The 13989-nt window shown below is 53.0% G+C and overlaps 1 protein-coding gene across 5 annotated transcripts in view; it reads right to left on the bottom strand.

Moving 5' to 3' along the window:
• TNFRSF21 (TNF receptor superfamily member 21) overlaps positions 1–5207 on the bottom strand; it is a 37299-nt gene extending 32092 nt beyond the window's left edge. The window contains exon 1 of one of the 5 annotated variants that reach the window (XM_054630311.2): positions 4864–5207. In XM_054630311.2, the coding sequence (XP_054486286.2) occupies positions 4864–4917 (54 nt within the window). In that variant the 5' untranslated portion in view covers positions 4918–5207. Of the gene's footprint in view, positions 1–3850; positions 4225–4272; positions 4704–4863 lie in introns of those variants that run through there. The other 4 variants (XM_077175162.1, XM_077175160.1, XM_077175159.1 and 1 more) reach the window with 4 other exon arrangements.
• Positions 5208–13989: the final 8782 nt, after the last annotated feature.

Raw genomic sequence — 13989 nt, 5'->3', positions numbered from 1 at the left:
TTTTAGACACTGAACTGGAAGCAACTGGGCTTTGCTATAAATCCATCTCTCTACTGACCTCCAATCCTAAAGCTTTATTCCCTTAACTCCTTCCTTCTCCAAGAGAAGTTCCATCTACCAAGAAGTATCTCTGCTTCCTCCAGAAGACCTCTGGTCCATGGATTTAATGCCAATTATAGCAGCAGAGATAAGTCAGCAAGAACAAAAGGCATACCAAAAGAAAGGCGGACACAACCTCTCACATCATGCAAAGCAATAGGAAACACGTTTCCAAACAGCCACAGGCTAAGTTTGGAGGGACAGAGGGAACAAGTCACTGTTACCTTGAATTTTCAAACATTTTCTACACTGAAGGTAAAAAGACCAGTGATCCTAATGCTGCTCAGCTGCAGAGCCAAGCACATAAATCACTTGGCTGTGTTATACAATCCATCGCCTCTTGCTCTGCTACCTATTCTGGGCTATCAGCCAACAAGAATATATTCAGAAGGAAAAAAAAAATAAAAAAGGTTCCCAACAACATGACTCTGCAGAAGGCACATAGCGGCAGAGCCGCAAGCTGCGCCGCATCGCTTTTGGTGCAGTCTCTCACTTCCTGGAAACACACAGCACATTTCTGTTTCACCTGCTAAATAATTTACAGCTTGGGATTTGTACAAAACACTTCGTATTTTAATTTTTTTTATTTAATTTTCTGCCCCTGAAGCAGCAATTACAGAGCAGGCAGAAGCAGGCAAGCCCGCAGGAGCTGACGAGGATCCTGCAGTGGTTAGACTAATTACAGCACGTCAAATTAAAAACCGGGGCTGCCCTGGCAGGCAGCAAAGGCTTACAGGATGCATTTTACTTTTCCCCTCCCCTAAGACATGATTTAACAAAGCGCTTAGCTGGCTCTAAGGAAACCTGCCACCCTCCCCTGTAATCTCCATGACGCATCCCTGAATTAGCAAACTGGCCTCTTAAGGTGGTAGCAGGGTCACCTGTGTTACTCACCCTGCTCCGGTGCCAGCGCCGAACAGGACAGGGTGACAGGGTGACAGCAGAGGCAGGACAGGCAGTGGCTCTCCTGCCTTGCCAGGAGAGTGTGCTGCTGTCTCAGATCCTGATTTCTTGCTCTGCATCAAGCTAGATTTTGGGAAACCCATGGACAGCCCTGCTACAAGCATGTGCCATGGGCTCCCTCCTTCCATTCCAGCATCTTCCCATCCCTCACCCGGGTAACCAAAGCCTTTAATAGCACTAGGTTTGAGTTGGCTTTTTTGAGGTTTTTTTTTAAACCCTATCTCAAGAAAAGTGGTGCTGGTATTTTTGAACATCTCAAGATCTTCAGCTTCCAAGGGAGCTGCACTTCCAAGGGAGAACAGCAAGTTCCAGTGGGGGATGGCTAAGCAGCATTGAGCATCTGCTATTTATTCAGACTGGTATTTCTGCTACCTAAAATAATCCATCTGCTCAGGTTTTGCGGCACCCAGATCTCTGAAAGTGAAGGCCAGGAGCAGGAGGACATCATCAGCAAAAAGGAGTGTCTGCTGGTTTGGTCTCTCACCCTCAGGGCTGCCCAGCAGCACACAGATCTGGACCTTTCTGGCTAACACTCCCAGTTCCAGTGGAAAAAGCAACTAAGTAATGAAGTGAGCTCTGCTGAGCAACTGCACTCCATTTCATTACTCTGATACCAAAGGAAGTGCACAGGGTAACAAAGAAACACAGAAAAAACAGAATGGGTGCAAGACAACACTAAAGAGCACACTTGGTTTCAGCAGTTTCAGGAGTGCTCTCCATGCCCAATGCAGGAACAAAGAAGGGTTTTAAATGGAGTGGGGTCCCTTTCCAAAAGGGTGAAGCAGGACAGGGTGGCCACAAGCCTGAAGAGCATCCCCAGCTCAGCACCAACACCCTGTACCACACAGGCAAAGGGACCTCCCAGCCACCTTCACCAATTTCAGCACATGAAGGCTTTAAGGTGTGAGGAAATCAGATCAGGCTGGGGGACACCATCATTCTGACCTCGCCACATCAGGAAACACTCAGACAAAGGGACCTCCACATTCAGCTGCAAACAAACCCTGGAGGCAGCAGCACCCCACAGCTAGTGCGGGCATGACCCACCTCAGCCCCACCCAGCCTGATGACTCCACCTCAGAGGGTGCCTCTGTGCTGTGCTCCCATCACCCTTTTTCAGTAACTGTGCTGCAGGGAGTCGTGATGGGCAATCTGCACAGGAAACTGCTCTCAGGGGCCACAAGCTGCCTTGGTGTGTGCACAGAGGATGCAGCTGCAAACACTTCAGAAACCTGGTCCAGTGGTTGGCATTTCTGCCCATGGCAGGGGTGCTGGAACTAGATGATCTTTAAGGTCCCTTCCAACCCAAAGCCATTCTACGATTTGATGAATACAGGCTCTCCTTCAGGGACCCAAACCTGCACAGTGAGTCAATACACCAGCAGCAAGTTGGTGAATCAACTTGCTGTCCTGGAATTTGTGTCCTAAAATGCTGCAACACTGAGACTGTCATAATCTCAGGTTCTGTACAGTGCTGCCCTGCTGCCAGACTTGTGGGAACACAGAAATAAACCTAAAACAAAAGTAAAAATTTTAAAAAATTAAAATTAAAAAAACCCAAAACACAAACTGCAGCTAAACACAGGGCACTTGATACTGGTAGCGAAGAGCAGGAGCAGAGAATGGCAAGTGAGCAGGGACCAAGAGCGCTAAACTGATACTCTGGGAATGGTTTCCAAGCAAAACCAGCAGAATTTGGTAGGAATGGCAGCTGGCTCTGTGGCATTGCCTTGGCACAGGCTGGGGATGAGCTGCACTGACTGCCGCCCTTCCCAGAGGTCAGCTGCACCCTTCGCCAACACTACTGGGAAAGTGCAACTTTAAAGTAAAAGAAATAAACACATAAAAACACCAGGAAGACAAATAAACTGGTCTGGAAGTTTTACCGTAACTTGGCAGACAGAAAACGTCCTGCCCTGATCACTGTAAAAAGGATCAAATTACTCAGTCCCAAAAAAGTTGCCTGTAAGGAGAGTAATGAAGAGTAAGGCAAATTTCTGCTTCTTGCAACATGACCAGCTATTTCAGCTGGTTTGGGGTTTGTGAAATGAGAGTCTGGGACTCACTGCTCAGCAGTTCCTTTACCCATCTCAAGAGTGAGACAGGGAGTGGAGCTAGCCAGAACAGCAGCACCACAACATCTGGTCCCCATGAAGAAAAACCCAGCAGCCAGCCCTGCAGCCAGCACGGACCAGAGCTCGGAAGCATCCCTGCCAGCCACAGTTCTACTCCAAACAGATGAAATCCCCCAGCTTTCCAAAAGCCCCAAGCTGGAGTAAGGTGATGTTGTTCTGTTTCCAGGCAAGGGTAGTAGGGGAGATGGTGGAAACTACCTTGCAGCAGTCAGTGGGGTCCCAAAAAATCCACCAAGCAAATGAAATCACAGCCTCACACAACTGCTGCCAAGCTGCTACTGCTCCAAAACCCAGCAGCCAGGCAGATTTCGGACTGCTGCGCTGGTAAAAGAGCCACAAGCTATCTGTTTGAACATACTTCCCTTGAACATACTTCCTTCAGGCTGGAAAGACACAAACTCCTTGCGTGACCAAAGGGAGATGCCCAACAAATGTTGAAGGTATCAGATGAAAACCCAAGCTCACAAGTACATGGGGAATTTTGCCTTGCTTGCTTGTATAATCCCACACACAAGAGTGAGAACACACTCACACACACAAGTAACATACATGTGTATTTCTCAGAGTCTTGCTTCATGCCCCAAAATTGCTGTTGTATTTCCCCGCACCTTTTTTTCCACCTCTTCCCTCTACACCCACCATTCCCAACTGACCTCCAGGATCCCAGCTGGAGCCGCATATCTCAAACTCCCCACCAGCATCTCATCTTCCAGACGTGCAGCAGCACAGGCTTCTCCCGGCTCGCTTCTCCCAGCGGGAATCCAGCACTGGGGAGCGCCCAGCCAGCACCGAGCACGGACCCCGTCTGCTCCGCCACAGCTCCAAGTTCCCCTCCGCCTCCAAAGGCTGCTTCCCGGCTAATGCCCTTCCAGCTTCAGATTATTTGTTGTTTACTCGGATTCCTGTCGAGCCAGCGCCAGCTTGCTCAGATCCACCTTGAGTTCAAGAGCAAGTGCTCTCCTCGGTTACACAACCCAGCCGCAGCAGCTGCGGCGTCTGCCTGACACACCGAATTACTGTCTCTCCCCAAAGAGACGGGATGCAGCCCTAAAGCGCTGACTGGGAAGTGCCCTACCTGGGAAGGTAAAAGGGGAGATAAAGCTGCCGGAAAACATTTCCGCGATAAGCCAGGGCAGCCGCCTGCCATTCGCAGCGGGGAGTTTTACTGCCTGTCCAAAGGGTGGCAAGAAAAGCGGCTGCGGAGGGGAGGGACGAACGGATGGATGGACGGATGGATGGACGGATGGATCCCTCTCCAGTGCCGAGCTCCCGGAGCAGCGCAGAGAGCGGAGCAAGGATTCGCTCAGCTCCGGCTGTGCGGCACAGCCCCGGCTGGGGGATGCCGCCGCCTGCGCTAACGTAGGGATGGGGAGGATGGATATCGCAGGGAATATCGCACCCAGCCGGCGTCCCCTGCCGGGAGCCGAGGCTGGGGCGGGCAGCAGCCCCGGGGAGGGCGCAGCGGAGCCCCGCACGGCCCCCGACACGCGGAGCGGGGTCAGCAGGACACCCGAACACCCTCCCCTGCTGCCAAGCTGCCCCGGGCGGGGCAGGAGGCGCGGGCGGGCAGCCCCGCACTGCAGCACATCCCCACCCACGCCGCGGACACGCGGATGCTGCGCGGGCGGCGCAGGCACGGACGGATCCCCGCGCTCCGCACACTCACCGCGAGGATGCCGGCGAACCCGGCGGAGCTCCGGCTCGCCGCGGCGGCCCCCATGGTGCCGGGGCTGCGGGCGAGGCGCTGCCCGTGCGGCCGCGCTGCCTCAGGCGGCGGGGCGCGGGGCCGGCGGCGGCCGGGCGCCCATGGCGGGGGCCGGGCCGGGCCCGGGGCCGAGCCGGGGCCGAGGCCGGGGCCGGGCCGGGCCGGGCGGGGCGGGGGCCCAGCCGCGCTCCCACCTGCCCTGCCCTGCCCTGCCCTGCTGCGGGGCCGCCGCGCGCGCTCTGCCGCGGGGGCGGCGCGCACGTGGGGGCGGCGCGCGGGGACAGCGCGGGGCGGGGCCCGGCGGTGGCGTCACCCGCCCGCGCGCCAGGGCGCCCTCCCGCGGCGCGGGGACAGCGCGGGGACAGCGCGGGGACAGCGCGGGGACAGCGCGGGGACAGCGCGGGGACAGCGCCCGGTCCCCATCGCCCGCCCCGGCCGGGGGACAGCGGCCGCTCCGCTTCCCCCCGTGCTTTGGGTCGGGGTGGGGCTCAGCCGTGCCGGGGTAGCGGGCGCGGAGGAATCACAGCGGGGTGTGGGTGTTCGGCACCGTGAAATCTCCGGGGGGACTTCTGCTTGTTTTGTTTTTCGTGTTGTCCAATGTCAGACGTACAGGGAAGAATTTTTTTCACGAAAGGGGTGGTGAGCACTGGCACAGGTTGTCCGGAGAAGATGAGAAGCCCCATCCCTGCCTCATCCCTCATCCCTAGGCCAGCTGGGACAGGTCTCTGAGCAGCCTGGTCTGGCGGGTGGCATCCCTGCCGGTGGAATGGGGGTTGGAACTAGACAGCCTTTAAATGTCCATTCCAACCTAAAACATTCCATGACTCTATGAACACGTACCTACCACATTCCCTGTGATGGAATGTTCCTGTTCCTATCAGGGAACAGACCCATCCCTCCATGGAGGAGGATTAGCTGGATGCTGAGGGTGGCCACAGCATAGACAGTGCCCTCACTGCCCATCTTGCAGCATCCGAGTGTCACAGTCAATGGTCACAGTGTCCATTAACAGCTGTGGCAAGTGATGGAAACAGATCCAGGTTTGTCCCTGGGGACATCAGGGCATCAGGGGAAACAGGAGATGGGGCCAGAGTCAGGACTGGAAAGGATGCAACCTGTGTCCACGGTCCTTTCAGGAAATGGGAACTGAAGTGAGACTTCAGCGTTGTTCCAAAGTCTGACCAGGAGACCAGGGCACCCGCAGGTATGGCTGATCAGGGCCTTCAAGGTTTATGAGCTCTGCAAATCAAGACTATTTATGAGTCTCCACATTTCTGGTTATCTTTTGAGGAAAAACACTCAAACACCTGATTTCCAGGGCCTGCAGAAATCCTGGTGACCAGCAGTCACCTTCTGGAGATGCCCTAAAGGCAGATGAACTAAGGGAGGGTTTCAGTGCCATGCCAAAGGAAACAGCACAGAATTTATAAAATCCCATCTAAAAAGGGGGAGGGTAGGGGGAAATGTGGTGCTCTTGCTCTAAAGAGGCGTGGATTCCATCCAAGCCCTTCTGAAGCTCACAAGAAGCCTCATTCTGATTCCAGGGAATTTTGAGTCCAGCTAGAAGGCTCCTCTCCCAGACAAAGTGGAGTTTTTCTCCCCACACTTTCTCCATCTCTAATGCTGGAAGGGAGCTGGAGAGGAGTAATGACCCTTGGGAGCCTGGGAATGAGTCAGGAGAGCTTCCCTCCCAGAGCTGGGGTGGCGATGGCAGGACTGCTGTTCCCAGGGGGAATAAGAGCGAGTGTGTCACATGTGCAGGGAGAAGATGTTCCCCCACAGCTGGCTGTGCTGCTGTGCAAGTGCTGCAGAGCCCTGCTTTGGGCTTTGCCTTCCCTCGGGGCCCCCAAACCCGGGAACAACATGCTCTTCCCAGGAGGTCAACAAAGGGGAGCCTCATCCCAAACAGAGATCAAAATGCAAACCAAGACACAGCAAAGTTCTTCAAAAGCAATAGGATGCCCATCACTGCTTTTAATTCAAAATAAATTGGGCAAATAATAGGCAATAACACAACTGGGTTAACACCAGGCTTGTGGATGGTGGAGTGAATTTAAATTTTAAGAATGTGTAGCTCTCTGATGAAAAACAAGGCAACTCTTGGTGCAGGACTAAGTGGCCTGGTTGTGTCTGGGCTGGAAAAGGGTTTGAAATGCCCCAACAGCAGCAACCCATGCTGGGTCCATCAGCACTGTGAAGGGCAGCGTTCAGATTGTATTAGGGAAAAGCAGAAAAATAATCATCTGGAGGACAGGGTGACTCAGGGGATTGGCAATAAGATGGATCATGTTACTGCTTTGGAATGGATTCCAATTAGTTACATCCGCTTTTAATTATTATTATTTATACAGAACCTAAAGGCAGTCCAGAGATTATCCAAAAATGCATGGGCTGATCTGCAAATCCCCCGTCCCTCCCCCCCTCAGAGCCCTTGCAATGACAAACCCCAGTCACGCTGCCTGGACTGGTTCATACTGGCTGAGATGTAAATTACTTATTAGTGACCAGCTTGCTGCTTCTCTACTTTTGTCACTCTTGGAGAGGAAAATAGGGAACAGGTGGCTGAGGCCGGAGTTTCGTGTGAAGTGTTTTTGTTGGAAGCAGCAGCAGCTCAAGAAGTTCCTCCTCGCCTCCCTGCATTCGGTTCCTTTTTCCCCCTTGTGCCACCCCGTGAGTCATGCAAATACACCCAGGTCAGTGAACTGGTAACTTTGAAAAACAAGGAGGGCTTTTTTAATCAGAGTAGGTGAAACTCACTGCTCATGTTGACCAAAGAGTGCTGGGTCTTTGCTAAGCTGGTGGTAGGAGTCTGAGTAGGCATCCACTGACATCGTTTGCCACCAAAAATTATCATCTCTCCAACAGCAAGGTCTCTTCTCTTGTGAGGAAAGCCAGTGCTCCTGCTTACTCACCTGAGGCTTATTCAAGCCTATTCAGGAAATGGGAGGAATTGTCTTGCCAAGAGAAGTTATTTGGGAAATTTTGAAGAATATGCCACAGAACTGTGGAATCACAGAATAGTTTGGGTTGGAGAGGACCTTAAAAATCATCTCCTTCCAACCCCCTGCCATGGGCAGGAACAGCTTCCGCTAGACCAGATTGCTCAGGACCCTATCCAGCCAGGCCTGGAACCCTTCTGAGGATGGGGCACCATCACTTATTTCCCCCTGTAGAAACCAGAAACATTCCAGGAAGTGATTTCTCATCCCTACTTGCACTAGAAGACACCAGGCTAATGGGGCAGACATAATTTCCTTTCAGACTGCCTCATTCTCTGTACATGGACCATTGCTTCCACATCTCCCATAGAAACAGAACATTTCTGTGTTGGTGTTGTTGTTATGGGAAAGTAGCTGCTGCATGGGAAAATTTGTGACTCCAGTTCATATAGAAACCACAATTACAACTTGCATTAACATGAATTGGGAAGTTAAATCAACAAAGCCCATAGACTTCCCTGGGTGAGGGAAGGGAGAGTTTGGGTGGGCGTTCTCACCCCTTTGACCCTCCCTATGATCTCCAGGAAGCTGGGAAGGGAAATGTCTACCAAGAGCAGATGTTCCCAGCAGGAATATATAGATATACACACGCACATATATACAAAAGCACAGCCATTTCAAGCCAGGTGTATTATCACTGATGGGTTTTCCTCCTCAAGAACCCCATGGGATTTCAGGGCCAGGCACCAGGGAGCCAGGGATGGCAGATGGGGAGTGAAGCATGGCACTGTTGGGTGGAGGTTTCGTTGCCATCACACCGGAGCTGATCTCTCTTCTGGAAATGGTGTGTGCACAGCTGGAGAGCCTGTTTTCCCAGAGGACTTTAAGAAAGGAGAAGGAGCATTTGATGGCCAGGCTAAGTGCATGAGCAGCACCTTAGCCCTGTGCCCAGGGCTGTGAGATAAACAGCAGGTGGGATAAACAGAGATAAACAGAGGTGAGGCTGCAGGTGAAGCGCAGGTGGCCCTGCATCTTCTCCCCTGGTGAGATCAGGGGGTGAGGCTCACAAGGCTGACATCTCACATCCTTCCCAGGTCAGTGACTTGATGTGAAGAAGTTTCCTTCCTGACCCCCAAGTCATGCAAGTGCTGTCAAGCAGGACAACTTTTATCTGACTGAAAGCCACAGCTGCCTGCCCGCCTGGTTTGGTGCATGTGGAACAAGCCCAGCAGTCACATCTGCACCTCTCCAAGTTAAAATAATAGATGCATTTGAAGCTTCTTGTTTTGGGGTTTTATCCCTTTGGAGTCTTGTTTTGCAGGAGGTTCTTTGGCTCAGCTGCAGAGTGAGGTCTGGATACAGAAGCCAGAATGCTCTTATTAACCTCAGCAGAAGCACTGGGACTCGGGGCACCTCCTCCAGTGCCCTCATTCACCTCCCTCCTCTCTTCCTCATCCCCTTCCTTCTCCTTGGGGCAAGTGCTCTGGGGCTGAGGCTTGAACAGTGCCTAACAAAGCCAAGCCTTGCTCTCAGCTGGGGTATCTTGATGGTCATGAAGCTGAAATGAAAAATGATGAGCATTTTTATGGATGAACCTGAAAGCCTTGCAATGTCCCTGGGTTTACACTGGAGGAAGTGAAGCAGTGGATTAAGTGTTTTAGCCATGAGCAGAGCACTGGCAGCAGAGCTCAGAGCCTCATGCTAAGCAGATGATCACGTGTTGTCTTGCTCCTCTGTGAGCAGCATGACCTAAGTGGGACAGGGAGGTGACAAGAGATGGGATGGTTTGCAGAGCTTTCAGAGAGCCCTGCAAAGCTCAGTATGAGCTTCCCAAAGCCAGTTGCTTTCCAGGAAGGACTGTGCACTCTTGCACGTTCAACATCAAATACAGATAGCAAGCAACCCCCCCTGGCAATCTGTTATCCATGTCAGCTGTGGATGCAAGATCCCCTCTGTGTCAGATTACCCAGCACACGTGATCCTGCCAGCTTTGTGCCTGTGTCACCTGCAGGGCCATTGGAGTGGCACGGGCAGCCACTGCCTAATCCAGCCTACATCCCCCTGGTACAGAGGGGAACCAGCAAATAACTCCCACCATCTCTGACCCAACAGGCTTCATTGCACTGAGCACAGCACACTGCTCTCTCTGCTCAAGCTGGCTCTGCAGCCTTGGGGTTTCATTTGGAGCCCCAGGAGAATGTCACTTCCCAAGTGACCATGCCCAGCAGCCCAGCTGCCCCCAGCAGAGCGGATCTCATTGCTGAGTGGTCACAGATAATCTTAGCCACAGTTTAATCAGGTAGTGATGTTCATGGGGGGAGGATGGTCGGGGTGAGAAGTAGCTCACATGGGGCGCTACTGTCCCTGCTCACACTATTTGATGTATATTGGATACTGAGTTATTCAGGGCAGTTAAGGGTGACAACAAAGACATGCAAAGAGCTTAAAATAGTGTCTGACCAGGCGATAAAAGCACACATTAAACTCAAGTGTCCTTGAAAAGAGGCAAGGGCTGCCTCCATGTGGATTAGTGCCTCCCAAAACCGAGATCCCAGAGCCTTCCAGAGGCTCCCAAGGGTATCGGGTGACAGCACAGGGAGGAAGGCAAAGCCTCCCCTGCATCCGTGAAGATGACTGGGGGGGTGGGGCAGGGGGATGGAGGAGACCCTGGATGGGGATAGCTCAGGAGGCAAGTAGCAGGGAGAAATATGAGGCTGAAGTCCCATATGGCACAGAGGAAACCATCGGGGAAATCAGTGACGGGTCAGCCTCAGCGTGGGTAGGTGACGGAGCCTGGGAACACGCCGGGTCTCTGAGTCACCGGGATTTGTGCAGCCTCAGTCCTGGCAGCGCTGGGTGTTCCCAGCCTGTTCTGCGGCGGGAAATGTGCCTGGAGCAGCTGCCGGGCCCCAGGCAGTGCCTGGGTGTCCTCAGCTCCGAGGGGAGCAGGGCAAGGTGACCTGGAGGTAGCGAGGTGTTCTCATCTCCCCTGGGCTCCTGCATCCAGCACAACTCTTTAAAAGCCTCGCCCAAGCTTGGCAGATTTAAATCACTTCAGGCCATTTAATCATCACATAAGCAGAGCTTAAGGACTAATTTATAGTCCTTTATAGTTAATACTTTACACTGGTTAGAGTAACCCAGTGGGTTGTACAAGGAGCTGGTTATGCCATGATAAGCTTTCAGTGGAGATGAAAACTCAGGGAGCAAGTTTTCCAGCAGGAGAGCTCCAGCCTTGCATTACACACCAGTTTAGGAGGCAAGAGGAGTCTGTAGGAAGCTCCCTGCAGTCTGGCACTCTCCTGCCTTCACACATTTTAACTGCCTGCAAATCCTCCTCCAGGAAACTGAGAATTAGCCCCGGTGCTAAATGACTTTGGCAGAGAGGATCCTTAGTGGGGACTCTTGCTGGAAAGAATAACAGGGCTGGATGTGTGAAGCAGTGAGGAGTTCACAGGCCAGCTCCTGGGAAGGACACATCCCTCCCATCTCACCAGCCTCCAGGTCCTTCCCATGAACCGGGCAGTTTTTCTGTTCCCTTAGCAGCTTGTCAGACCCTCTCTGTGATTGTTTCTGCTCTGTTTGCCACCAGTTAAACTCCAGCTGGATGTGAGGGAGAAGGAGGGATAAGTCCCACACCCTGAGCTCAAATCACTTTGATCCATGGTTTAAACACATCAGCTTGAACCAGCCTAGGAGCTTGCCAGCAGAGAGATCTCACTCCTGTCCTTTCTCGTGCAGCTCCAGGCTTCCAGCCCATCCTCCCTTTATCTTAGCTCTTGTGCTGGGTAACTCGGCCCTGACTTAGCAGAAACCTGTTCCCTTTTTCCACTCAGTTATTTTTGTGCCAGATTAGTAGTCTGGGTGTGTGGAGGCTGCGCAACACCAAAGCTGATGCAAGAGTGATAGGGTGGGGGTGAGGGATGGTTCCAGGCAGCCTGTGGGTGGAAGATAATCAGTGTGGGTACAAATGCTGCAGCAGAGCTGGTTACAAGGTCACCTCAGGTCAGAGGACAAGCAGAGATGCCATTTGGGGCTACAGTGACAACTGGGGTTAAAGGCCTGAGCCTGAGGGAACTGGGCAGGGCTGCTGAGAGGTTCCTGGGACCTCACTTTGGGAACCCCAGCAGCAGTTTGGGAATGACTGCTGTGACATGGTCATGGCTGGGAAGTGCCTTGGGAGCACTGTGGCTGCACCAGGCCTTGCTTGCAGCTCCTTTCACCCTGAGCCCTGCCCCATCACTGCAGGGCACTTGCTGGCTGGTGGCACTGGGATGGTGGGACCCCAGTGCCACAGCTATGGGATAAGCCTGGTTAGAGGTAGCAGAGGGCTGGACATGTAGCTACCACATTCCTGCTCTTAGCACAGTTTTTTCCATTTCACCTTTGGAAACCTCTTCAAGTCCTGAAGTGTCTGTGGAGCAAACTGTCCTTGAAAATGAGCCAGGACACATCCCTCAAAATTCTGGATGCTGCAACCGAGGTAATTCTGTAATAAATGTAACCTTTCTTGGCAGCACAAGAGAGCAATTAAGGAACCCTTAATTTTTAAGGGTCCTCACAAACATGTCACTAATTTCTAGCCAAAAACATTGGAAAATTTAGTCAAACCAGCCTGGATACTCAAGGGACTTTCCTGCCCTACAAGGCTTTCACATCTGCCTCTGCACCCCTTCCCTCACACCATGCCTCAGCCATCCTCCCCCTGCTTCCCTCCCCAGCTATCCTTCCCCAGTTGTGACCAAAGAAACTTAACCAAACAGTGCTCCACTGGAGGGAAGAGAGGCAAGGGAAACAGGAAAGCAGATAATGTAACAACAAACAGCAACCCCATCCAAAGTACACAGAGGCGTGTTCATCTTTCCCTTTCTCTTTGCTTTTCCATGGCCCCTAGGAAAACTGGCTACTGCCTTCATCCTGCAGCCTCCCACTGTGCCAGTTCACTGGTTACAAGCTGCATACTGTGCATTTCTCCCAGGCATCAGCTACTCATCCATCCATCCATCCATCCACCCATCCATCCCCACTAGCCACTACCCATCAGTGATGCCCTTAGCAGGAGCCCCATATTGTCCTCTCTCAGAATAAGACTCACTCAATAGAGTGAAAACCCACGGGCAGCCATTTTTTATGCACAATTTCTGATACTGGTGGCGCTGGGCCCAGTTCTAAAGGTCATGGAGTGAGAGGAGTTTGAACTTGTAGACCTTCGGTTTCCATCACACCAGGCTCACCTTGTGTGCAAGCAGGAGTGGAAGAGGAGTGACTCAGACTCCCAGAATCAGTGGGTTGGAAAAGACCTCTGAGATCATCGAGTCCAACCCAAACACCACCTTGTCAACCAGACCACGCACTCAGTGCCATGTCCCATCTTTCCTTAAACATCTCCAGGGACAGTGACTCCACTGCCTCCCTGGGCAATCCATTGCAATGTTTAACAACCCTTTCCGTGAAGAATTTCCTCCTGATGTCCAACCTGAACCTCCCCTGGTGCAGCTTGAGGCTAATCCTCATTAGCTCCCTGGGAGAAGAGGCTGACTCCACCTTGCTGCAACCTTTGCAGGTGTCTGCAGAGATCAGGGGTGAGGATCAGGGGCCTGGGGAGGTGGCTCTGGCTGCATGGCCCGGTCAGTGGCACAGTGCCAGGCGAGGACAAGCTGTTCCCTGGCTCCTTATTGTTACCAGATGAGTGGGGGACGTTTACGATTGCTGGGTTTGGATAATCAAATTCTGACTTGGACAGAGGAAGGAGAGCTGCCCTCCTCTTCCCTCCTGCACCCCACAGCAGGCACTCAGCCCCCTGCCCTCCCGCAGGGCTTTGTTCCTGGACGTGACTGTGGATCCCACACTCCCACGACGCCCTGCTCTGTCTGGGGTTATTGTGTGATGCCCAGAACAATGTGCTGTGGTTAGGGATGCCTGGGAGAGCGCCGGGAGGCTCCCTGCTCCCCCTCTCCCTGCTAGTGCTGGGGGAGGCAGCTTTTGGCCATCTGGTAGCTGTGGGTTTGGTGGAGGTCCCCCAGCAGGGGAGGAGATGCAGTCACCAGTGCTGTTCCTAGAGAGGAAAGCCAGCATTTGGCACTGCTGAGCCACAGATGCACTGTGTGTCTTGGGCATGGGGTGGCCTTGGGCACTGTAGGATGACAGG

Source organism: Agelaius phoeniceus, chromosome 3 (genome assembly GCF_051311805.1).
Source record: "Agelaius phoeniceus isolate bAgePho1 chromosome 3, bAgePho1.hap1, whole genome shotgun sequence".
Taxonomy (NCBI): domain Eukaryota; kingdom Metazoa; phylum Chordata; class Aves; order Passeriformes; family Icteridae; genus Agelaius; species Agelaius phoeniceus.
Note: the sequence above shows the minus strand (reverse complement) of the source record. Positions and strands in the feature narration are given on the sequence as shown.